This window comes from Telmatherina bonti (assembly GCF_933228915.1).
Source record: "Telmatherina bonti genome assembly, chromosome: 6".
NCBI classification, from domain to species: Eukaryota; Metazoa; Chordata; class Actinopteri; order Atheriniformes; family Telmatherinidae; genus Telmatherina; species Telmatherina bonti.
Genome location: NC_136624.1, coordinates 32132655 through 32158324, shown reverse-complemented (window position 1 = coordinate 32158324; position 25670 = coordinate 32132655). Strand labels below are relative to the sequence as shown.

Genomic DNA, 25670 nt, shown 5'->3' with positions numbered 1-25670 from the left:
AAAGGAAAAGGGAGCAGGAGGGTTGCTGGGTCCAATCTGAGTGTCAGATTCCTGTTGTTGCATCAGATGGAATACTGTAAATGTAAACCGAGGATTGTGATAGAATGTGATAGTTGTATGAGATTATATGACAGTTACATAATGTAATATGGGTGTCTTGTGTGTGCATGCATGTGTGTGTGTTTGTGTGTGTAGGCAGAGCTAGACTGGGACACAGATCCTGGACGGGAGTCATATACTCACTCAAGCCAGCCCAACTCATATACTGCATGCATATGCTACTCACACTCATGCACCTGTACGTGCACAGACAGAATGGCCAAGTAATCACTGAAGATTATTATTGTAGATCAAGTCTACTCAGGTTGGCCCTACAAGTTCTCACTGTGTCCCTGCTTCAACACACCTTACCCAAATTAAATGGATCAAACAGCCAATAAAGTTCTGCACAGTAACTCTTTTAATCAGGTGTGTTGGAGCAGGGACACTCTGAAAATCTGCAGGACTGCAGCCCTCTTGGAACTAAATTGAATAACTTTGTTGTAGACCAACAGCCAAATCAGACTACTACCACTAGTTCAGTGTTTTCTCTTCTCTACCTTCTTCAAAATGTACAACACAACAGTCCAACCAGGACTCCTGTGTTAATGATGGGATTATGTTGAGATAAATAACATGAATGAATCATTTTGTCGGCAAATCTTTTAGCCAATCACAGTCCAGCGTGACATTTGTGATCCACAGTTTCTGAGACATTTGGCATAATTTAAAATCCTCTTGAACACAATCAGATTCTTGTGTTCTGACGCCAGAAAGCAGAAGATTACAATTTTTAGAATTTTGATATGTTGCATGTAATAAATGGCAAAAATATCCCTAAAAAACTAGTTACTTTTTTGTTTTACATTTGTCTAAAGGACAAATAAAGACTTTATAGTAAAAACAAAGGACTTTTCTTATCATTTCATGTGTCATATCTTAAAAGGTTAAATACTAGTTTATTGTAACATATAACACATGAAAGAAAAGTAAAAAACACAAGTTTTTACTCCTAAAGCAAAAACATAAAGTGGTTACCAGCAACTCTGCCTGATGTGATTTATGTAATATTAGATTAGAACATAAAAATATCAGCTCAACTTTGACAGAATAGAGACTGTCCAACTTTAAAAGGAGTTCCCAAACTTTATCATGCAGAAACCGACCCATAAAGGTGTGTTTAGCTCAGCAGGACATCCTAAATTATTCATGCATTTAAAAAAAAGCCACAAACATGTTGCTGCACATGAAGTTGTGAAATAAATCCGCAGACATCAACATTTAACCAACAAACGCATGAAGCTGATATTATTCACAATCAGATAAACACACTGACAGTTTGTACATCATATTATTGCAGACAAAATCATACACTAAATCTGGGCTGCTCAGTTTTGTCCCACAAAGTCTACAGTCCTGCAGGTTATCACTGTTTACCTGCTCCAACACACCTGACTCAAATTAATGATTAATGATAATTAATGATTTTGCAGGACTTCGCTCCGAGATCCATTTAATTTGAGTGAGGTGTGTTGAATCTGCAGCACATCGAGAAGAGCCCTCCTTTAACACAAAATAAATGATGGAACTCAGTGTTGAATCCTGAGTCTTAATGTGCACACCACATAACCAGCCCTGCTCAGATACTGAGTATTTTTTAGTTCAGTATACTTCAGTATTCAAGTCTGTTTGCAGCCATGAATCAGAAGAAAGTTGAAACAGTATGAAAATGACAAATATGCAGTGAATCTTACATCAACATTCACTTTGTTTCTTAACTGCAGTCAATAAGACCCATATTGAATATTTATTTAATCCGCTTTATTCCATTTCAGCTCTTTTGACCGTCAAAAAAAATCAGAGGAAAATAAAAGCTTGGTTGGGAGTAATTCAGGACTGAAAGTTCAAAGGAAAAGGACACAAGATCTCTAACAAACAGACAAAAAGAATAAAATAATTAAACTATTTGAAAACATATCTTTCTCTTTACAGTTGATGATTCATTTTTGTAAGGGGGGGACAACATGAGCCAGTGGCACACCTTTGATCGCTGATTCTTCAAATAGCATTGTTTCCGGTGTGGTCATTCAGCAACAGCTAACATAACCACATGATCGAGAGGTTACTTAAAGAAAGTTTTTCCAAGCACTTCATTAGAATGACTTTCACAAATGCCACTTGAAACTTGAGTGGGCTATTAACAACAGATACAGTAGGCAACAGATATACAGATACACTGTATCTGTTGCCCAGATACAGTGTCAACTTCTCTGGACTCGGAGGTGTCTGGGATGGACCCGCATTATACAAATGGATGTGAATAGACCAATCAGAATGCACGGTGGCATGGTGGTTAGCACTGTGGCCTCACAGCAAAAAGGTCAGTGACCTTTCTGTGTGGAGTTTGCATGTTCTCCCTGCTCCGGCTTCCTCCCACCATCCAAAGACATGCATGTTTGGTTAACTGGGTACTCTAAATTGCCCCTAGGAGTGAGTGTGAGCGTGAGTGGTTTTTTGTCTCTGTGTGGCCCTGCGACGGACTGGCGAGCTGTCCAGGGTGTACCCTGCCTTTTGCCCAAAGACTGCTGGGATAGGCTCCAGCTTCCCTGCAACCCTGAATTGGATTAAGCTGTTAGTTTAAGCTCTGTTGTGGATTAAATGCAAAACCCCATTCTGCACACTTTATAAGAGACATAGCTGCAGAAAAAAAGAGTACAGGTCCTGGACATGTCCTTCCTGCAGCGCTGAACTTTTAAGTGTTTTGAAATTGAAACAACAATGACCCTGTTTTTATTTAATTTTCATACTTACTTGCCAAATGAATGGGGCAAATTGACAATTCAGACCATTTCAGCTGGTAATAGCTGTCTGAAAGATAAACTGATAAATCTGCACAATGCAACAGTTAACACCACAGGTGCTCCATTCTGGTTCATAAATAGCTTTTTCTATACTTAAATGTCTTTCACTGGAATATTGTATGATGCAGCATCAAATTTATTGGAACCAACTGTTTGTTACACAATTCTGTTTCTCTCCCCAGATGTCTGTGATGTCAACCCCTGTTTTCCCAGCATACTGGTCCTCAAATACTAAACCAGGAATCACGTGCGGGCTCCGAACCTATAAAGACTTATGTGTTGTTATGCAGTTTTTGCTAGATTATACCTTTACAGAAAAAAGGAAGTAAACTCGGAAAATACGACTGAAAAAATGTCCTTGATGTGCTTGTCAAGTGTTTGTATGTTTAAATCATAGACCGTATATGAAAGAACTTGTCCATATTTGACCTTATGAAACATATTTTTACAGTATATGGTTTGAACACGTGCCGTGACCGTTTTTGAAACTGCAATTGAATGATTTATGGAACAAGACTGCCACCTGGTGGACGTTAATGTAAACGGTTTTACTTTTGATTGAAAAACCCTGGACGCTAATACGCTATCAAATCAGCAGTTACTGACATAGCAGGGCCTCCAGAAAAATCTATACAAACCTCAAAGGTTAACATTTTTGTCCATATTCTCTAGTCATAGGGTAAGACCAGATAAACGGCTCCAAAATATGCGTCTAATCATTACCGGAAAGTTTATATACATATTTAAGCATTTGTTAGTGGAAGAACAACGTGAATTTTTTTAAAGTATACTTTTGTTGACCATATCTGTAGATTGCAGGTTCAATTCATCCTACGTTTTGAAAAAAATGTTGAACCAAGCTGCCGAAACCCGGGATCGAACCAGGGACCTTTAGATCTTCAGTCTAACGCTCTCCCAACTGAGCTATTTCGGCCTCTAATGCCACTCGGGAGTGCTAGCTTGATTTCACACAGAACTCAGCCGCTGTCATATGCTTGAAATGTATTAAACACGGCTCATTAAATAGGACATTTCTGCATCACAAAATTAACACAGCTTCTAGCAGTATAATTATCGGTACTTCCCCCAAAAGCTAAAGCATAAAACACATAGAGGATATAGTTGTTTTGGACTAAAGAATACACAAAATATCCAACAAAGTTAATCAAGTTTATGTTAATAGTAAGACACTGAAAAGGACCTGTGGATGAACATGCACTTACAATATTTCCAGTGAATTCAGCTGCAGTTGCTCCAGCTCTTTTTATATACTGTCTATATTCCAGCTGGTGTTTGAACACAAGATGGCGCCATTGGAAAGCTTAAAATCTGATCAACACGCTGCTCACCGTCTATCCTAAAAATATCAGAATTTATTGTGAAATCACACAGGACTGACATATGACTGAAATTCAACGTCAGAATGAATAATTACAATTGTACTGGTATATATACTGGCATTTTCATTAAAACTGAGATGCAGTATCAATTTCAGCCTTCAAACTAAAAATGTATTTTCATGACTTTGTTTTCACAGATCATAAAACCTTTAACAGTAAAACTCACTTTATTTAACCTCTCTCCAGCACAAGACATCAGAATTGTTGTCATTTGACTTTATATTTGGTGTCCGGTACATCCATGTAGGCTATATCTTTTGCAGGTCAGTAAACATAGATTTCAGCTCTATATACACTCTCAAATATATTTCTCTATATGTAAAGGTTTATTAAACTGGTCAAGACTGAACTGATCAGATATTTTTAACTGTAAGATAACTGTCAAAGAAAAATATCATGTTTTGTATTTTAATGTTTTGTATTGACCACTGTTTACTCAGTTTATCCCTAGCTTTGGTAAAAATGTTGGAAATTGTGATTCATGACTTGGATCTTTTTTGAGTAACAAATTTAGAAATATCTTCATAAAAATCAATGGGATACCTTTTCTTGGTCAAAGTAATAAAAAAAAACCTGAATCAGTCTGGACTCACTGTGTCTTTTCCTTTTTTCTAGAATAGCTCTGCAGTGTTGCAGCGCTGTCCCTTTATTAGTCATATGATGTCTCAGTGCCAGCTTTTATGCCTCCCTTCTCTTCTCTCTTTTCCCCCCTAATCTCCCCACCATATTGCCTCACTCTCTCTCACACATTTTTGTTCCTCTGTCATCCCCCAAGGTGACTTTCCCTCCTTCGCAGACACTGCAGCTGTTCCTCGCTTTTGTTCTGGAAGGCATGAGTGTGGATAAGAGATGAGAGAGATGCAGACCAGCAGTATAAAGAGAGGGAGAACCAACGGAGAAAATGGGAGTGTGAAAGAGGAGGGGGACTGATGAGATTATCAAGCAGGATGGAGGAATCAACAGTTTTGATCAACTGCACAAATCAGTAAGACAGCAAACGCTCGTTCTTTCTCTTGCACTCACAAACACACATCACATGAGGAGACAGGTTTGTCAACATCAAGAACTGCCTCCACAGATGCTTACTTTACTAACATGTTTCATCTTCATCAGTACTGGTGATTAGCACAGTTGTCACATTCCAGTGAGGCGTAGAGAAGGTTCGCTACAGTCAGCATTGAATGCTGCAAGTATCTGGGACGGCGTTGCTAAATTTAGGGATCAGAGAAACAAGGAGACAGGAAATATAGAAAGGGATGGACAGCTGGAAAAAATAGAAAAGGATTTGGACAGGAAGGTCCAGGGGATAAGGGACTGAAGAACTGAATCCAATGTGCAATTATTCTGTCTTGAAGCCCAATCCCACTTTTTAGCTGCCTTTAAAAAAACAAAAACCTTCAACTCACAATAAGGGTGAAATAATTCTCATATTTTAGTCTTTTGTTCGTCACAGATTATAACTGTCAATTTTTGAGGATATCAAAGAATGTATTATGAAACATAACTGAATCAATATGGTATTTCTCCTGATTCTATATTATTTTTTCCTTTACATTGTTTTTGCTTTTATTTTCCTCTAAAATCTGGTGTCTGAAACAGAAACAGTGGCAGCGGGAAGCGTAATTTTCTCATATTTTACAGAATGTTTTTTTGTTTGAATACATTACCTCATCAAGAAAGTTGGACATTTAAAATTCAACAACAGATGCATTGACTTGAATGCACATTGACTGACACAGTGAACTGAGATAGACCTTTTTAATACATATTATGCTCTCTTCTATACAATTACACATATTATAAATCTTATACAATACTAATATTTCTCTATACACATGGTCATATATGTAAAGTACAGTGTACACATACAGTATTAACACAAATACACTTACATGTATCTTCTCCATACAATCACTCTCCAACTCGCTAAGAGTTCATCACAATGGCTGATTTTCTGTCCGGCAGATGATTGTGGCCAAAGCAAAAGGTTTTTCTGACTAAAACCCAAATCAAATGCTGAAATATTTACATCCCTGAACAATGTACATGAATACACAAGAATCATCGTCTGCCTGTCGCACAAATTGTGTAAAAGGAGAGTATGTGAACATAGCCCAAAGCTCAAGGAGCACTCCAAGTCTCAAGTCCATAAAAAGTTTAACGGGTACTCTACCTACGCAGTGACATGAACTGAAACTTATTCTAACATACATAATACTACAGCTGATTGAGGCCTTTTTTTTTGTTTCTTTCTTTTCTTTTTCTCTTCAGTTTTTGTCCAGAAACTTCGGAAATGAGACATGAAGCCCTGAGGAGGAAGAAAGACACAGATACAGTGTAACATGTCCAGGACTTAGTCCAGAGGCTAGCTGTCCAAAAGGAGCCATTCATCTTTGTTTTGTTTTGCTCTTTTCCATTTTGAGATGTCTAAAGTTTGTGTCGAGTTAGTCTGCACTGACGGCAAAGGCCAGTGAAGTTTTAATAAAATATCGCCGATGATTCCCTCTTTAAAACTGTCGTCATGTTATTTCAGTTGTATTAAAGAGGCCTGTCATGTACACATAGTTACAAATGCTCCACGTGTTTTTAAAGACTCCTGATGATCACCAGAAGATCAAGTCTCCCCCACCCCCGCTGTAATCTACATCACACAGTAAATTAAAAAAAAAAAGCCACTATTCTTTGTTCACATTCTCTTTGTTCACATCTTGGGGGTGGGGAGTGTGGGGGTGTGGGGGTGGGGGTCATTGCTTTGCTCATAATTTATTGCACAAATCCATGGACACATACAGATATGACTTCATTTACACTACCACACATGTGTTGCATGCACAAGTGTGTACAAATGTGCAAACATACAACGCAGACATACATTCCTCCATAAACACAACCATTAAAGTTTGGTCGGCCACTTAAAAGTTTTTTTGGTTTTCTTTTTGGCCTTGCACACATTCTTCTTAAATAGAATGTGTTGCTTAAGAGAGATGAATTTAGAATGAAATCATTTTTTCTTCCTCATTTCCTGGTAATTTTCATGTGGGTTTGTAAACTTTAGATCTGAATGTTTGCAATCATTCACAATTTACAGCCAGTGCAAACACTTTTACTCTGTTGATATATTGTTGTAAACATACATCCAGACATTCAGCACCATGAGAATATACTTAGAACTCAATTAAGGCATGAAAACATAAGGGAAAAGAAAAGAGACATAGATACTTCCATTGATATTTTTGTCACTGAGAACATTTGTGCAGGTAGATCTGGTGTGCTTTCACAGATAGTAACAGAATATATGTGTGTGCGTCATTTGTATGTATGTATGTATGTATGTATGTATGTATGTATGTATATATGTATGTATAAATGTATGTATGTGTGTGTGTATCTGCATATGTACATGCACATGCAGGTTAAAAGTGCACACAGGAGTAATATTGTACTGTATGTGTTTGCAGTTATTTAATTCTTAGGCTATATGTGGGGTGCACACTAGTATTTCCAGTAGTCATGGCAAGGTTGTCAAAATGCTTGGCTAATGTTGCCATGGAGACACATTGGCAGTCAGAAGTGGACTTATAATGGCCAAATAAGAGCTCAAGGCTCACCTGTTTTCTCATCTGCAGGGAACCAGAAGCCCTGGGATTTGTCTTGACCTTTGTAAACTAACTGCCTTACATCCACACACAAACATATATTCACAGTTCATCTCCATCAGCTCAGTAAGATGCTTCAAACTCACAAATACACTCAGACATATAGTTACACTCTGAAGACCAGCCTCATTCCCTTACTGCCTCTGTGAGACATCGATCAGTGCCATCACTGGCCTCCACCCGTGACTTGCGAGCCTTTCTCTGGCCTCCCCCCTCCACCCATGAGTTATGAATCACTGTCCCTCCACTGGGAGCTGGGTCTACCTGCAGAAGGGACACCACCCTTTTCTTAACGCGTGTTTTGAGGGCGCGCCGCAGTTTCTGCCTGGTGAAAGCGTAGAGCAGAGGATGAAAGATGGTTGTACCATAAGCCATAGCCAAGAAGCACAGACGGAGGCGCACCAGGCCGTCACTGGGACCCATACACAGGATCAGAACGTTGACTGCCGACAGAGGGGCCCAGCAGCCAAGGAAGGTAGAGATGATGATCAGGGACATTTTAAGGACACGGCGCTGACGTTCCCGTCTATCCCTGTGCCTGCGCACTGCCCGCCTCAAAGCGATAATGGCAGAAACTGAAGCCTGCACACCCATGGAGGGAGCGGGCAGCGGTGTGGAGGCATGAGTCTGAGCTGAAACCGAAGCTGCGGTTGGAGAAGCAGGGGTGGCTGGTGTGGTTGCAATGGGGGTGGTGGCAGCTGTGCTGACTGTAGTTACCGTCGCCCCACTGTCAGACATTCCTGGGGGCATGGAGGAGAGTGGCGGAGGGGATGTAGGTGTAGGGGTGGCAGAGGGAATGAGGGGAGGATGGTTGAGGTTCTGATTCTGGTTAGAAGACACTGTCTCTGTTGGGAGGCTCAGGTCCTTCCTCCTCTGCCTCCTGCAGCGTATCCTGCAGGTGGAGTCCTTTGTGCGTGTACTCCTCATCATGTGGGAGCCGATGCGGATGTTGAGGGCCTGTAAGATCCTGGAGTAAGTGAACAGCATGACTGCCACGGCGATGAAAAAGCATGGCACTTGGAGTAACAAGTGATAATACATGGCGAGTCCTGTGTAGTACCCCTGTCCTCCAACACACAGCAGAGTCCTGTTCTGCCATGCTGGAGGCAGGTGGTGTGAGGAGGGGGAGGGTCGAGTGGATGGCAACAAGGAAGGAGATAAAGAGGAAAAAATAGGGGTCACTCCAGTGGGGAGCTCTGAGTCATTGCTCTGCCTCTCTAGTTCCTCATCTTCATCATCATCAGTTGAAGAGAAGAAGTCCCCTTCAAGGAAAGGCAGAAAGAAAACAGCCAGAGACACAGCCCACACTGCTGCCAGGAGCAGCGCAGCCCGTCTGGGGGTCAGCAGGCGACTGGCTGGACGTACTGAGATGTCGTATCGGTCCAAACTGATGACTAACACATTGACTGCTGTGGCCACGCTGGTGAATGTGACACAGGCTTCATGAAAGCAGCAAAGTGTGGCCAGGCTGCCAACTCCATTTTCATTAGATGGCAGGAGGATCACAGCCACAGTCAGTGGCAGACAGAGCACACAGACCAGTATGTCGAGCACATGGAGGTTGACAGTGACCAGGTTGCTGACCGAATCCACCAGGTTGGATTGAGCACAGTAAAGCACAAGTACGGTCAGGTTGCTGCTGAAGCCCAAAACAAGTTCCAGCATCAGCACAGTGGTCAAGGATACCTGGAAGCCCAGAGGGTAGGGTGTGCTCCAGCCCTCCTCCACACCCGCCTCTCCCCCTCCGTCCAGCAGGCCTACCCCCTGACCATCGCTGGTCTCCAGGAGGTCACGATAGCCTTCGGTCTCCATTGACGCCACAGCAATCCTTCACACATAGCAACAGCGGCCACCGCACCAGACCATCGTCTGTGATCCTTTTACTCTGACTCAAATGAGGCAGCCGAGATGATGAAGACCAGATCTGTAGTTGTATCTATGAATCAGAAAACAAGAGAGACAAAAAGGATGTGAGAAAGAGAAAGAAATATAAAGGAGAGAAAACGATCAGCGTAGCAGTCAGCTTGCCGCATATGTCTAAAAAAATAACACGAAGAGTACAAGTCGAACATGTTGGATTTCACAAGCTGATGTGGGAGATGGAAGTGATCTTTGGAGTCACAGTTCAAGCTGTTGCTGATGACCCATAAAGTCTCACGAGGCTCAGCAAGAAGCAAAAATAAACCATGGAAATCGTTGAGGCAAAGTTCGGAGCAGAACATGAAGTATGAGTGCATTAAGTTGTGTTTTTAGCAAACAATACCTGAAGTCTTCAGATTTCAACAAAGACATAAAGATTTTTCAGCTTTTGCAGTGACTTTGAGCAGATTTCTGCATAAACTAGGCTAAAATCTGCTATAATGGCATCACCTTTTGAGGAAAGGGTAATGCCTCATTCAGATTTACACTGCATACATTGTGCGAGTTATTTGGTGTCAGGACAGAACATATGCAGATAAACAGAATTTAGACAATGTCCCTGTATTGTTGAGATGGCGATGACATGATTCATGATCTCTATAGCTGCTTTTTCTAAGGACACCTCTTCTTCAACCACCGGCAGACGGTCTCGTCAGGACAACTTTTTCGTGTGCAGCTCCAATAATCTTTCTTTCAGCAGGTGCCATAAAGTGATCAGTATATATATCACCAAGAAGAGATGAGCAGGGATGTTGGTGGATAGTAGAAAAGTGTAGTGGATGTCAATTTAGGAGGTATTCAACAAAGTGTGACAGTGGTTAATAGTTCTCACAGTGAGGTGTAATGAAGATGAATAGATCAATGACGTGCAGACGGTACCACATAAACAACAATATCAGAGGAAGTCCAGCTTCACCAGTATCCTCGTCTCTTACATCTTCACTGAGACAGACTGTTTTACCTGTAGAGCGTCTCGTGGTTGCGTGGATGCTTTCCCATGCATTGGGAAGAACCACCGTGTTGAGAAAACATCTTTTTTTTAGATATGAAGGAAGGCACAAAGCGGCTGCCTGAGTATCTGGACAAAGAGGCGAGTTTTTATGTGATCCTGGTCTTTGTGGCTGGAGAAAAGCTGACAACAGTCTTTGCTCGCACCCTCCTGTTTGCCCCCTTTCCATTTGTTTTATATCCCAGTTTTTTCCCCCATTTATCACATGGAAAGGACCTGCAGGCAGAACAGGACTTGGTGTGGAACAGTGGTCTGTCTTAATTCACTAATGGGTTTCATGGGGTTTGCGGTGGTGCTGGAACATTGATTTAAAGCATCATCGATCTGCCAATTTAACAAGCCTGAGGAAAGGGAGCACATAAACACACTCCCTATCACTTCCTCTTCTGAGTAGCCACGGGCCCATTTTGAGTGCTGCAGTTGTGAAAATGTTACTTTATTCACCATCTTTCAACACTGATGCTGGCCAAAGTTTTTTTTTTTTTTTTAATTTGCTACTTTTATACCATCCATCCAAAGCAAATAAAACATAAAGAGCCCAAAAGTATTTAACAAATGACATATTGATTACCTGACTTCACAGACACTGCCCCGGTAATAAAAACTTCAGCAAATATTGAATGGGATTGGGCATTATGTTACCGGTGAAGATAGTCATTTTGTCAACATGGTTGATAATAAGATGCTACAGAAAATCACAGAGTAAACAAAGATTAATTCAACATGAGAGTCAATCATTTTCCCAAGTCACAGAGAAAACATGCATGTCAATACTCCTTTGACTAAGTAGCGTTATCCAGCTTGTGTTTGTGATCTCTGCACTGTGGCAAATGAAGGGCTGTAAAAGATAAGCTGTGTTTCTGACAGTTTACGGGTTGAAAGAGTAAAGGAAGAACTATAAAAGAAGCAATCAAATGACATATAAAACAGTAGGTATTTGTGGTAAAAAAAAAAAAAAAAAAAAAAAAAAAAAAAAAAATATATATATATATATATATATATATATATGTATATATATATATGCATTTTCAAACTGGGATATATATATATATATATATATATATATATATATATATATATATATATATATATATATATATATATATATATATATATATATATATATATATATATATATGTATATGCTTTGGGTTTTTTTTTTCCACCAATAAAGTGACAATAAAACAGTCCTTTTTTTGGTTTACATGATTAAAATGAGAAATTTATTAAAAGTGAAAGGATCAGGTCTTTCTCACCAAAGTCTTGTGAAAGCCTTTTCCAGAATATCCCAATCATTCTCAGTGGGGTTAAGGTCTGGACTAAGATCTGGTTGCCATTCCATGTGTAAAAATGATGGCTCATACTCCCTGAACCACTCTTCTACAATTTGAGACTGATTAATCCTGACATTGTCATCTTGCAATATGACCGTGCCATCAGTGAAGGAAAAATCCACTGATGGTCATTCAGCATATTCAGGTAGTCAGCTGAACTCATTTTTTCGGCATGTAATCTTGCTAAACCTAACTGAAAAACTGCAGCAAGTCCATGTCAAAGCACTGCCCACACAGACTTGTACAGTAGGCACTACGCTTGATGGCTGCATCGCTTCATCTGCTTAGCTTTTTATCCCAATGCTCGCACTACAATGGAACAAGATAAATCTGCATTCATCAGACCACATGATTCCTTAACGCCAGAGTCCAGTCTTTATGGTCTCAAGCAGACTAAAGGAGTGTTCTCATGGTTATACAGAACTGTTAAATCATCATCATTCACTAGTGATATATAGATCGATTCTGAAATACCGATACCTCGGATATCAGCTTTTTACATTCAAGAATGTTAGAATATCAATATTTTAATAAGTTGTGGTAAATATTTAGTTTATTATATAGCACTAATATAGTGAAAAATAACACCAAAATCCAGATCTTGTCTAAATTAATACAGAGCTGGTAGGACTGTTTCTTCAGCCTGCCATAGTCATATATGACACGAGGCACAGTGTAGCTGCAGTGCGCCAATAATTCACTCAGGGAAGCTGGAGCCTATCCCAGCAATCAGCAGGCGAGAGGCAGGGTACACCCTGGACAGGTCAATCATAACACACTATATAATGAAATTATGATGAGGTAGAGGTGGAGAGGAGAGGGAAAGGTGCTGCTCGGAGACAGACGTCGTTCTTGGAGTCCTTTGATGCTGCAGGCAGGTATGAACTGATGCTGAATTTAAGGAAATTATTTTCATCTGTCTGCAAGGTTCAGGTGTCTGTATTGATGGTTAAAGAAAAAGAGTCCATCTCATTCTCAAGACTAAGACAGTCTTCCTTGTTGTACAATATTACATGTGTTTATGAAATAAGTAAATAGTACAATAAATGTGTGTATGAATTCAGCTTGGAGTGATGTGTGTCCCTGATGTCAGCTCACATAAATTAAACAGGCCTAGATTTAGTTGGCAAGGATGCTTGCAGAGGCTGGGTGTCATTAAATATTCAGTAAAAACAGCCACTGTGGGGTTTTAGAGAATAAAAGTAAGACTGGAAAATATATAATAGATAGAATAGATAGTTCATAATATAAATCATTAACTGAATGTTTTAATATGTAGGTGTTATAAAAGACATTTATGTATATCTGTTTTGGCATTTTTTTTGTAATTTGGTTATAAAGCTTTTTTTTTAAAAAAAACACAACTATCCATTCCTTTCCCATTTGCTTCGTCAGATTTGAAAGGGATTTTCCAAACACATTAAGGTTTTGTAGAAAGTATTATACTGAGTCGGTGTAGCTGATACTAGCTTGAGTTTTATGTGGTATCGTGTTGAAACGAATATCAGGGGTATCACACGTCACTAGCCTTTGCATTGTGTGTGTGGAAATGTTTTAATTTTCACTGTTAAACACAACCCTGAGTTCTACTGTTGTTTTTTTTTAAAAATTTGATTTCACCATTTAAAGGCAGAGTATGTAAGATTTCAAAGCGATTCTTTCCACCACCAGGTGGCAAACACCAGGTCGTAGCAAAACCACAAAACTGCTACCTCCAAAAACAACCACAGGTTGGCAGTAATGAGCAAAACTCACCCCTCCTCCTTGCCAGCTCCAATAAGGGCAGGAATCGCTCTGCAATAAATGGGTTTATACTCACCCTACTGGTGGAAAAAAAGTACTTTTTTTTACTGGTCAGAAAACATTCAAGAAGGGTCTTTGTCATTAATTAAACATGTAATTTGAGAACGCATCAAATATGGACAGACTGGATCCTACATGTTTAAAAAACTATCTAATTATGATTGTAGTTTTTTTTTTTAGTTAATTTATTTTGAAAATATTGAAAATCTTACAAACTCTACCTTTAAGTGATAACTGATTATGCTCATTTAGGATTTGTTTCCAATAATTTCCTTCCAGTTATTAATAATGTGTCAAACATTTCTTAACATGTTGTAGTTCTGCATCTCCTTAGATGTTTTCTCTGCTTGATGTTTGCCAGTGATTTGACCCCTTTAGGGGAGGATGCTCGTACCTATATGCTTTGTTAAATCCAGGTGGCAACTTTTTTATTTTATTCTTATGAGCAGAGCAGCTGTGCCTCTGACCTGAAGGTAATAAAAGTAACAATATTCTAGTATGTACAGGAATGGGGGAGAAACAGAACACAGACTAGGTTGTGAATTGATGATTGCTTTTCAAATAATCACCCGTGTTTGCATCTTTCAGGGGGATTTGTAAATATTAAGGTTTATTTGAGGTTGCAGCTCAGTCTTGTGTGATTTGTAGCTGTGGAGAGAGAGAGGCAATCTGTAGAGAAATTCTTGCACTGCAATCTTCAGTAATCACTTTTGTTGTCCTAACAAGTTTATCACGTTATTGTGTCCTACTTGTTGCAATCAGGAACAGTGTTTGGGTGTTTCAGTTGTTAGCACGTTGGTGTATTTCTGAGTAAATTGTGGCGACAGAAAATGGTTGGAAATAAGGCGAAACTATAAATTACATCCAGTCTGTGACTGTCAGGTCAGATGGAAAGGAAAGGGGCAGGGAAAGCTTCAAGCTTCAAAACATGTCACAGTATGAAACAAACTAAAAACATTCAGATTTCTAAAGTCTTACCATTAAAAAGTGTCCTTACAGCTCAGCTTAAACACTGAGACAAGCAAAACTGAAGTGTATTGTTTATAAAGCAGCAGCACTGTTTCGCGAGAATCATATTGTGAATGTTTTCATTGCATTCACGGAGTCTTAAATTGGTCTCTGTGGGTCCTTTTCTCGCCCTGTCAATCAACATCATAATTTACGATCATGTGCTGAAAGCTAAATAATCTGACTGGTTTGCTCAGTGTGAAACCCAATAAGTAGCTGTCACATCAAGATTTTATTTGGGCTTGGCAGATGTTTTCATCATGTTTGGTGTCTCATTTACTGTACATTCTATGATTTGCTATAATAGAACAAGCTGACAGTGTCCAGCACCATGCTGTCAGGGTTATTGTAGGTGTCGGGGAGGAGATGACAAGTTGTCAAGCTTCTTTTCACAATATAACAGGGGTAAACACCAAAGCAGATTGTGTTGCCAGTGTGAAAAGTTCAGTGTCTGTTGTTTTTTTTCCTCCTAACCTCCCCGACCACTTGTAATATTGCATTCACCCTGTAAACACACACACACACACACATACACACACACAGTCGAGCTATCCATGTATTTAATGTGCACTCCTGACAATACATTTCTTGCCAGAGGCTTTATTACATCTCCTCACCACAAAGGCAAACAGAAAATATGTTTTGTCATGTAGCATCTCATATAAAAATGTGTAAAGTATTTTAATGATATGTGCAAAATTACACTTTTTGCAATTATTAAGTGAGAAGAAAAGGACGGCTGCGTGTGACACAAACAAACATGGCGCACTACAGTCTGGCTTATGAAGATGCACTTATAAGATAAGGTAAGATAAAGGAGAACAAAAACAAGTAAATAAAGACAAATAATAGTTAAAGTACAAACTGCAATCCACTAATCGTCTTCATACAACAGCAGCACAGCTAAAACTCTCTTATCTTTATTCTTATCCCTTTTTTTAACATTACCACGGCTCCCCTTTTCATTGTGTGTCCTTTACTCTCCGCACTACAGCCTTTACTGCATGAAGATTGCACCTGCTCTTTAGAACCACTGATTGAATCATACAAACCCAATAACACACTATAATGTCATTTCTGAAAACCCTACCTCGACTGATAGAGGCACACTTCATTTGACAGGAAAACTGTAGTTCAAGGTCGGCGCACCTTTCTAATAAAAAAAAACAAAAAAACAAAAAAACACACTCTTTGTTCACGTCTGAAATGAGGCAAAGACAGCTTATTAAATATGGCCCTTTGTGTCATAACTGCTGTCCATCGTGCCACTGCTGCATGTCGGGGGTCTCTGACTGCTGCCTTTGAAAGTGCCACACATTTTATGAGAGCAAACTCACATTTTCTTGTTAGCTCCTGACAGTCTAGACATGACTGTGGCAGGTAAACAGGAGACTTTTAGATGATGCTTATTATTAAAGAATGGCCTATAAAGAAAGTTACATGTATTTAAATGGCTAAATTTGTAAGTAACATGTTTTAATAGAGTTATTGAAAAACTGTTGTAAGTGTATGAAAGCTTAAACAGGAAATGGGAGCAGCAGAGAATGAGAGATGGAAGACGGTGCATCTGTTGTCTTATATTCACCTGTCATCATATTCGTTTAAGCTCCATATTACATGCACTCTTTTAAACGGGTTGTTTTGCTCAGAGTTGGGTATACTGTTGAAGAAACTGGGCTCTCATTTGCTGCAAAATGTTTCTGAGACACTTCTGATGAATCTCAGTCAGAAATGTTGTGTTTGTAAAGAGCCTTCCAATTCTCAATAGGATTTAAGTCATGCCAGGAATGGAAACAGGTCAGGATCATCACCATCTTTAAAATGTCAAATTTCTTTCTGTACTTGAGAAAAGCCTCTTCCAGAAACTGCCAGGAACTTTGGGAGTGGATCTTTAGACAGTATTCAACTGGGAAAAAAGTCCATGTAGCTCCTCCTCTGTAACATAAGAGCATTCTGAAATCTTCCCTTCAGATTGCTTCAGCCTGATGCAAAATGTTTCGTGTTTAGTGATGCTTCTGCACACACTTTGCACTTTAATGGATGGCAGAACCGAGTGAAATTTGCTTCACCATGCCCCAATCTCTTGGAAAATCCTAAAAATAGTTAGATATCAGAAAAAAATGTTTTCACTAGCATGAAAAAAACTATACTTTATGCTATACAAATAAATGAACCAATTTAATATAATAAAATGAAGAAAAAAATTCACAAAGATCAGGTAGGGTCTGGGAGGTTGGGTGGTGCTGGTCAGCCTGGATCCAGTTTGTAGAAGGATGAACTGCAGACTGAATCCTTTTTAATGGATCGCACTATTCCAGGCTGTCTGGCGTGACTTCCACCAACGATCCACTCGAGCCTTCAATGGCCCTTGGCTGATTAAACACAGTTTATTTTGTCAAAATTATTAGTATTATTATCATTATCATTATTACAATGATAATGATGATTATCATTGGCCTAATTGTTACATAAATCTTTTTCTTTCATCTTCCTCTCTTCTATCCCCAACTTAAAAATGGTGTTGAACCACATAACATCATCTTTTTAACCAAACATGTACAGTTAATTCTCCATTTTCTTTTTCTTTTGATGATTGTCTGTTGTCTCATGCTTTTCTTTTGTCGTCCTCCCACATGTTTGTATATTGGCTCATGTTTTGTCTTTTTTACACTGATGACATTGGTTATTACATGGTTAGTTTAAATGCAAGCCATCATGTGTAGTTTGTAAAAAGAAAAAAAAGGCATTGGAACAATGAGTGAAAGTGCAAGAATACTATGACTGAAAGCATTAATTACATTTTAGGCAAAAGTCGCTTGAACGCAGTCCAGATTCTACCATGTGGCTCTCAGTCGTGTAGCATCGTCCTCCTGTCCCTTTAACCTCCAAATGTGCTGAGAAGCTGTGTTACCTCATGAAACCTTTCAGTTAACTTTCTGTGCACAGAAAAAAAAGGACACAAATAAAGAAAAAAAAAGGAAAAAAAAGCATAAATCACATCTGTTGACAAGAATCAGTTCCTTAGATTTCGTATTCGACGCAATAGAGACTTAGTATTTCCAGTTGCTGTGTTTCCCTGGTGTGTTAAAACTCTTTTTGGGCCAATTTTTATCAGCGGTGGTAATAATACACATCTTATTATGAGGTTTTAATCGGTCTTGGCCTCACTTTCTCTCTTAGATACATAAAATCTGTAAAAGGTTTATTACTTATATGGTTGTGTACTCGGTATACGATATGACCAAAAGACTGCTTCCTAATAAATATGCATGTGTCGTACAAGTGTTTACTTTATTTCAGTCTAATTAGTCTGTCCCATTGAAAGAAGTTCTTCATTTTAATCAGTATTCCTGTTGATGTTTTATATTTTCAGCTGCTGGAAGCTGTCCAGTTCCACAGCGAATGTCTGCTCTTGGGTCCACCTCAGGGATGGAGACTGTCAGTGCTGTTTACAGAAGGAAAATAACAACATTTTGAGACTCTAGGGCTGAATAAGAATATTCTAAATCATAATCTGGATTAATATCACTTCAAAGTTGAGCCATGCCACATCTATGGTACATTTTCAAGCAAGACATGGATTTCTGAGCAGTTCCACTTACAGACAGGCATCACAAAAAATAGAAAAAAAATAGCCAATGCAGATGTATTTTATATTGATTATAATTAGCTTTTGAAAGGAAAATATTATGGTTACAAGCAGTGTCTCTAACTGTAAAAACAGAAAGAAAAAGGCACAACTCATATGCATGTGTGACTCATGATAAATGAATGCACTAATGCATGTTCCTGTGGCTCATCATGAACTGTTCTTGATCTCTGTGTGGATTCATGTGATTACTTCACACTTAATTGATCATCAGTTAATGAACGTTTTGTTAATTCATGCATTCATTTATATGATTGTTTAAGTGCATAAGACACACTCACTCACTCACGTTCATGTAAGCTGTGGCAGCTGAAAAGCAGTGGTGGTTTGATTCCTAGCTTCCTCTATGCACGTGTCAACGTGTCCGTGGGTAAGACACGGAACACACATTTCCCCTGATGTGTTCATGAGCATGTCTAAAAATAAAAAGCACCAACAACAGCTGCTTCAAAAAAATCTACCATCAGAAGCAAATCTTTGTTTTCTTGTCTGATCACAACAAAAACATCACAGGTCAAACAAATAAACCTGAGCGAGATACGCATTTCCATCATTACCAGACCATTATGTTTACTTCACTAACATATGCGCATATGTCTTAATGATAAACTAATGATATAATCACTAAAGGTAAATCCTTACTTATTGAGATTCCATCCTCAGTGACCACGACTTCAAAATAAATGTGTACTCTCAAGTAAAGTAACGTCAAATTCATTAAAAAGTAACCAGTAATTCATGTCTTCTAGAGCGTGTCTTTCACATAAAGAAATCAATTTCATCAAATTAAAGGCTATATCGTCATCTTTATTAGCAAATGTTTGGACATATCAAATGTTGTATAAATTAACAGGGAATTGATGCCAATCAGTTGATGATGCATTAACAGTAAAGTAATCACATACATCCAGGATTAGTTCATGATGAGCAACAGGAATTTATGACATGTCCTGTTTTAATTAATATATTGCTTCATTGTGAGTTACGCATGATTTAGATATGTGATTTGTACCATTATTGTAAAGTGTTACCAACAGAAGTGTAGCAACTCAATTGTGTTTTGGTTTCTTTAGACTAATATCTATAAAGAATTGTCCCCTTTTTTCCTTACAAAACTGTAAAACGTTAGTACAAAAGGATTGGAAAGGTTTGCTCTTTGATACTTTGAGAATGTCACTCAAAGTTGACATTTATGAAAGAAAGGGACCCAAAGGAGAGAGTTGGGACAGAAGAAGACTGAAAGGAAATAAGGAGGGGAGGGGAAAAAAAGCGCAAAGATGATGATGGCACATGCAGAGAGCTGACTCATGGCTGTCTCAGGTATTCCTAATGTCCGCAGTGAGACAATCGATCAAAGGCTTAATTTTCCCACTCAATTCATCTAGCAGCACTAACAGCAAGCAGCCACCAGCTTGGCAGCAGCATCACTGGCAAGCTTCCAACAAACCAGCCTGGACACACAAGTAACACAACCTGTTCAATAAGAGCAGCAACATGACAGCCTAATGTGCTTCAGTATAAGAAAGCTTCTGCAACTACTGCAAAAAATAAAGCAGGTCCAAGTGTAAGAAAACCAAACCAAAAATCCTTGTAACCACAAGTAGAGGAGCAACACTGTGCGTTTTTTAAATCAGCACTGCTTTTCCATGGGAGGCCAAACAACTAAACAGTGCAAAGAATCATGATGGGTGATGATGAATCCTGCTGATCTTACCAAAGACACGCAAGCAGACTTTGTAGTTCACAATGCTGTTGCTGCCTACCACCCACCCAAACAACCACCCACTGCCAACCCACGCCCCTGCACTCAGTCCCTGCCTGTGTGCTCCCTGCAGATTTGGCTGAAGATGGATCACCATCTGAGCTGAACGACATCTTGTGTGCTTAAGAAACTGCTGAATCCCATCCACACTTATGCCTGAGACAAGGTAGGGAGAAAGAGATGGAGGTAAGAGGAGGCAAGATAAAAACACAAGCTAGGTGCAATGAGGGAGTGATGGATGGAAGGAAAGCTCAGGGGTTTGCAGATGGATGCTGAGCCGAGTGCTCGCTGGAGGGGAGTGTTTGTTCCCTGCTCACTACTACTATCCATCTCTCTTTTGAATACTCCCAGTTGTGCAGACTTGCCTCCTGTCTTCGCCATCCATCTAGAAACCTTCACATGGCTCTCAGCTTTTATACTATAAGCTATGTTTTGTGTAAGACTGTGGGGGGAGACTTTTCAATATTTTTTTTTTTATATTAAACCAGTGTTTCATAGCTCAACAACACATTTAGGCTTTCCCAAATAGCTACATCAGAGACGCACATGTCACATCAGTTTACATCCCTTATTTCTGACAGGTTTCTAATGTACAAGATAATCAATAAGGAAGCAATAGGCAGGTTAATTATTACAGCCTGTAACCTGCAGGTACAGCTATGTATAGAAAAAAGGCTTTGGTCCCTCGACAGCTTTGGTCCGCCGGGTGTGAGGCATCATTACTACCTGACAGGGAGCTTGATGGATTTCATTTGGCTTTGCCATTCATTACAGAAACCCCTCTGTATCTTCTTTCCAGCTGTGCAGTCCACAGCCCGCAATTTCGCTATTACAAACGCCTCCCATCAACATGGTCTCACAGCTCTTTAAAACAAAAAGAAATCCAACTGTGAAAGCATGCAAAATTAAAATGATTTGAATCTAAACAAGTAGATACTTTATCATATACCAGAGCTCTTGGAGGCTGTTCACTGCATCATCGAACAGAATAGCAATGATTAGTAATGATGTCAGACAAAGAAAGAAGGATGAAATGGCGAGATAAAGGAGCACTTATATTTCTTTTGTACCTGTAATTACTTTTCTGTATGTGCACTGAAGAGATTGTTTGTGATTAGCAGCATCTGCCCCCGTCTCTCCATTTCAGAGCTCCCCATGAGTTGTGTCTTTAATAAAGTCTGAATTGAATCAAACAGCACTTGCCATCAGGAGTTAAATTAATTGTCCGAATGCAGTCATCAAACTGAAGTAGCCTGCATGCTGCACCCACCTGTGTTGATTTATATTGCACTGGAGTGTTGCGAATAAATAGTCAAGTCACAACGTGAGGTCTGCCGTCACTTTATAGGTTCTGTGGTGAAATAGCAGCGAACCAGCAGTCTTGTGATAACAGGCCCCTCCACTTGTTCAGCAGGCGGTTGCTTTGACCCAAGCACAGACTGATATTGCTGCGCTGAATATATCCAGACACAATAACTAAAAACCTCATTTAAAAAAGGAGATCACAGCCTAAGGAGAAGAAACTTGTTCTGTTTTCTTTTCCTTTCTTCGTGTTCAAGCTGTAAACAGTAGGAGCAGGTTTGCTACTACTTCATCAAGCACTGAAATAATTCATTTATAACGTAAATCTTGCAGTCAGAGTTAAGTTCTAGTTCAAAAGAAATGAGCCTTTTGGTTCTTATGAAAGATGCAGCGGAGTTACCTGTAGGGACTTAGGTTGTTGCTACAAGCTTTTACATGCCTTTTCTGGTTTCCTCCACTTTAAAGAAGTGAATACTGGATTGTCTGAGTACCTCCTAACTGCTACTATTCCTCTAAGGAAGTAATACATTATTTGGGTTTGTCTGTGAAAGATAATGGGTTTAGATTAAGTTTAAAAGCTCTGCACTGTACAGCAGAGAGGAAGAGGTGATACAGAGGTGCCCTCTACTGTGTTTTCACACAACAAATGACATGGTGCGTTCTGTTCATTAATGAAAGGATGAAACAAGTTTATTTAATTGTGTTCCATTCTGAAAAAAAAAAAATCAATGTCTTTTGTTTCTGTTAAACACTTGTCTGTGTTTTTTTGTTGAATGACATTTGTATATAAGTGGCTTCAGACCGTTTGCAGGTGTGTGTGTGTGTGTGTGTGTGTGTGTGTGTGTGTGTGTGTGTGTGTGTGTGTGTGTGTGGCGCTGTCCTGTTTTTGGGTAAGCATTGCAGCACAAACCAAAACCAATGATAGAAATACTGCTCCCTGAGCTGCCCTGTGATAGAAAGTCCAAAAGTTGTTTTTAACAAGACTTGTAACAGTGTGGCACCCAGCAGAGCAGGGATAACGAAAAAAAATAAATCTACTTTTATCTGGGCAATGTTGCTCTCATGTAGTGCTCACCTTCAGCTTAAACCTAATTAGGCATGATTCCATTCAGAGCCTACAGAGAGAAGACTCGTTCTATTCACTAGACCTCTGATGAAGACTCACACCCAGAGTCCATTAATAACTGGTTTTGAGTGAGCTGGTGCAGAAATAAAGAGGTCTTAAAAAATAAAAGAAGCATAGTTTTGAAGGGCAAACAAAATAAGCTATGAAGAAATTGGAGCTTATGAGGACAAAAAGAAGGGGGGGAAAGGCGGAAACAGTCTGCACCAGGTTAGAATGATTAAGCTATTTCACTCTAGAGGGCAATTAGATCCCAATTAATGCCATTTATCTCCTGCAGACAGCCCATAGTTGGCCAAGAAAGGAGAGCTTCACTGCAGGCATCTCTGCTATCTCACCATAATGACAGGCAGAGGTCTAACTTCAGGGGGGATGGGAGGGGAGAGGGGGGGGGCAGCAAATACCCAAACACCTGATTATGCAAAACCAAGACTAAAGGACTGATTTTCTTACGCCACATGAAGAGCGAAAAAAATATAAGACTACCAAGAGAGGCAAAGTAAATTAGTCTCGTAATCACATCCACCTCATGTTTGAAGCTGACAGCTAATGCAGGTGTGTGAGCAGCATGACAATCTGTACGTTAATGTAAAAACAGAATCATGTCTACTACAAAAGCAGAAAAGTGGATGTATCGCCAGGTGACCACAGCAGTAATCGCACTACATCAGTATTCTTCTTATTTCCTTTCTCTATCCTCTCTTGAAAGTCTATTTCCTCATAATTCCTCCACTCTTCTAATCTTCTAACCATGTTGTCATGGGACAGAGCCCACCCTGCTGTCCCTTTTCCCCCTCTGTAGTTTCTGGCTTGCTTGGTGCCTCTTTCGCCCTGTTTTCCCTCTCCAGCCACAGCTGTGCTGAACAGGAACGCTGCACAGCTGCTGTCTATCAACCAATCAGACTTTCCAGCTTAAAGCCCGCTTTCTCCAGCCGCTCTTCGTCAGTCCAACAACTCTTCATGCAGTACTCAGCCCACTTAGGTTGCATGAGTTATTCCTCTCTTAAGCCAAAAATCTAATTACAATCTCTTGTCCTCAGATGTCTTTGCCTGAACTGACCTTGTGCCATTCCTTGTTTGGACTTTGCCTTCATTAGAAGTCTTTTGGCAAACTGTTTCTTTTCTTTGTTTGCCTGAGATCAATCGCTGAGTCCTTCCCGTACAGAGCCATGGCAGATTTATAGTTTCTATCCTACCTCTATTTATTTGGTGGTGCTTTCACCATCACTTTTTAAATTTGTTTTAAAAATCAGATTCATGTTCTCCTGCACTTGGTGAGGCACATTTACTGTGCTAGATTTGGGAATGATGCTCAATGTGCTTTTAATTACACTGTGAACACTGGAAAAGCTGCTTGAGCCATCCATCATAAAGCAGCCACTAGTGTGTGTGTGTGTTGGGTTCTGGCGTTTCCTCATTCTGCTACTCCTGAAGCTTCATCTAATTCATTGACTTTAGTTATCTTAAACAATAGTAAGGAGACTATCGTGATTTAATGCTCAAAAAGATTTTCAAACTTATTTTATATGAGCTCAACCAAGCCAAATAAAAGAAAATATATTCAAAAAAGTGTAGATGCTGCTCACTTTCCTTATATTACATATAAATGTGTGTGAATCATTAAGGAAAAAAAATTTCAGCAATAAAACAAATCTTTAAATGATAGTGCACAGTACATCAAGAACCTTTTAAGGATTATGCACAGCAATGGAGATGCTCTTACATAAGTCTTGTGTTTTTTTCACATTGATGTCCTAAAATTCCCCCAACTGTCTTAGTGTTATATAAAAGGTAAATAAGACCTTTCAATAAGAGTGACAGATCAGAGGTACAGTACTCCCTTCCTCACTGCGCTAAAACAAAATATGACAGCTTCTCTCAACTGTGCTGCAGCTTGTAGCTGGAGAGTGACACGCGTGCGGTGAAATATTTCCCCACCAGCAGCATCAAAGCCTCCCTATAAATACATTCATAGACACAAACATACAATGACCCATATGCAAAGCAAATGCTCAGGCTGCCACCCTGACAGTCACTGGAAACTGAGAAAAACCCTAAAACAAGTGTCAGCATGGGATGCGTATCACTCAGACATGCACACAATTTTTTTAAGTGGGCAGGAGACAAAACAGAAAAGAGATTTTTTTTTTTTTTTGTTTTTTTTAAAATAACATTTTTTTAGATGTTTGAATTCAGTGTGTTAAACTTCTGAGACAAGATAAATAGTTATGTATGATGCTATGTCAGAGAAGTGAATCAGTTAACCTCAAAGTACAATAGAGCAAAACTATTCTACACTAAAGCTCTCAACACTTCAATTAGTTTTTACAATAATAAGATACACTGAGATTTTACTGTATTGTCATTATAGAAAGCCTCAAGCAAAATATTCACCAATGATTTAGCTACACTTGGTGAGAGGTAACACAACAGTATTTACAACTGGGTCCAGAGATAAATTTAATTAGCTGACATTATTATGGCATATATATATATATATATATATATATATATATATATATATATGTGTGTGTGTGTGTGTGTGTGTGTGTGTGTGTATACATATATATATATATATATACACACATATATACACACACACACACACACACACACACACATATATATATATATATATATATATATATATATATATATATATATATATATATATATATAGGGCTGGATATGATTAAATTTGTGGGTAATGAGTATTTGGATGTCAAAGTCGGATCCAAGGTTGCAATAAATGCTGCAAGCAACATTACTGGTAAGGCAAAGTGAGTTCATGGAAAATGTCTCCA

General features: G+C 39.2%; 1 protein-coding gene across 1 annotated transcript; it reads right to left on the bottom strand.

Annotated features, from left to right (window-relative positions):
- Nucleotides 1-8082: 8082 nt before the first annotated feature.
- On the bottom strand, nucleotides 8083-9768 carry LOC306757357 (G-protein coupled receptor 22; the record flags this gene model as incomplete). Its single annotated transcript, XM_079242380.1, has 1 exon — nucleotides 8083-9768. One exon carries the CDS (start codon nucleotides 9766-9768, stop codon nucleotides 8083-8085), a length of 1686 nt encoding a protein of 561 aa, XP_079098506.1.
- Nucleotides 9769-25670: the final 15902 nt, after the last annotated feature.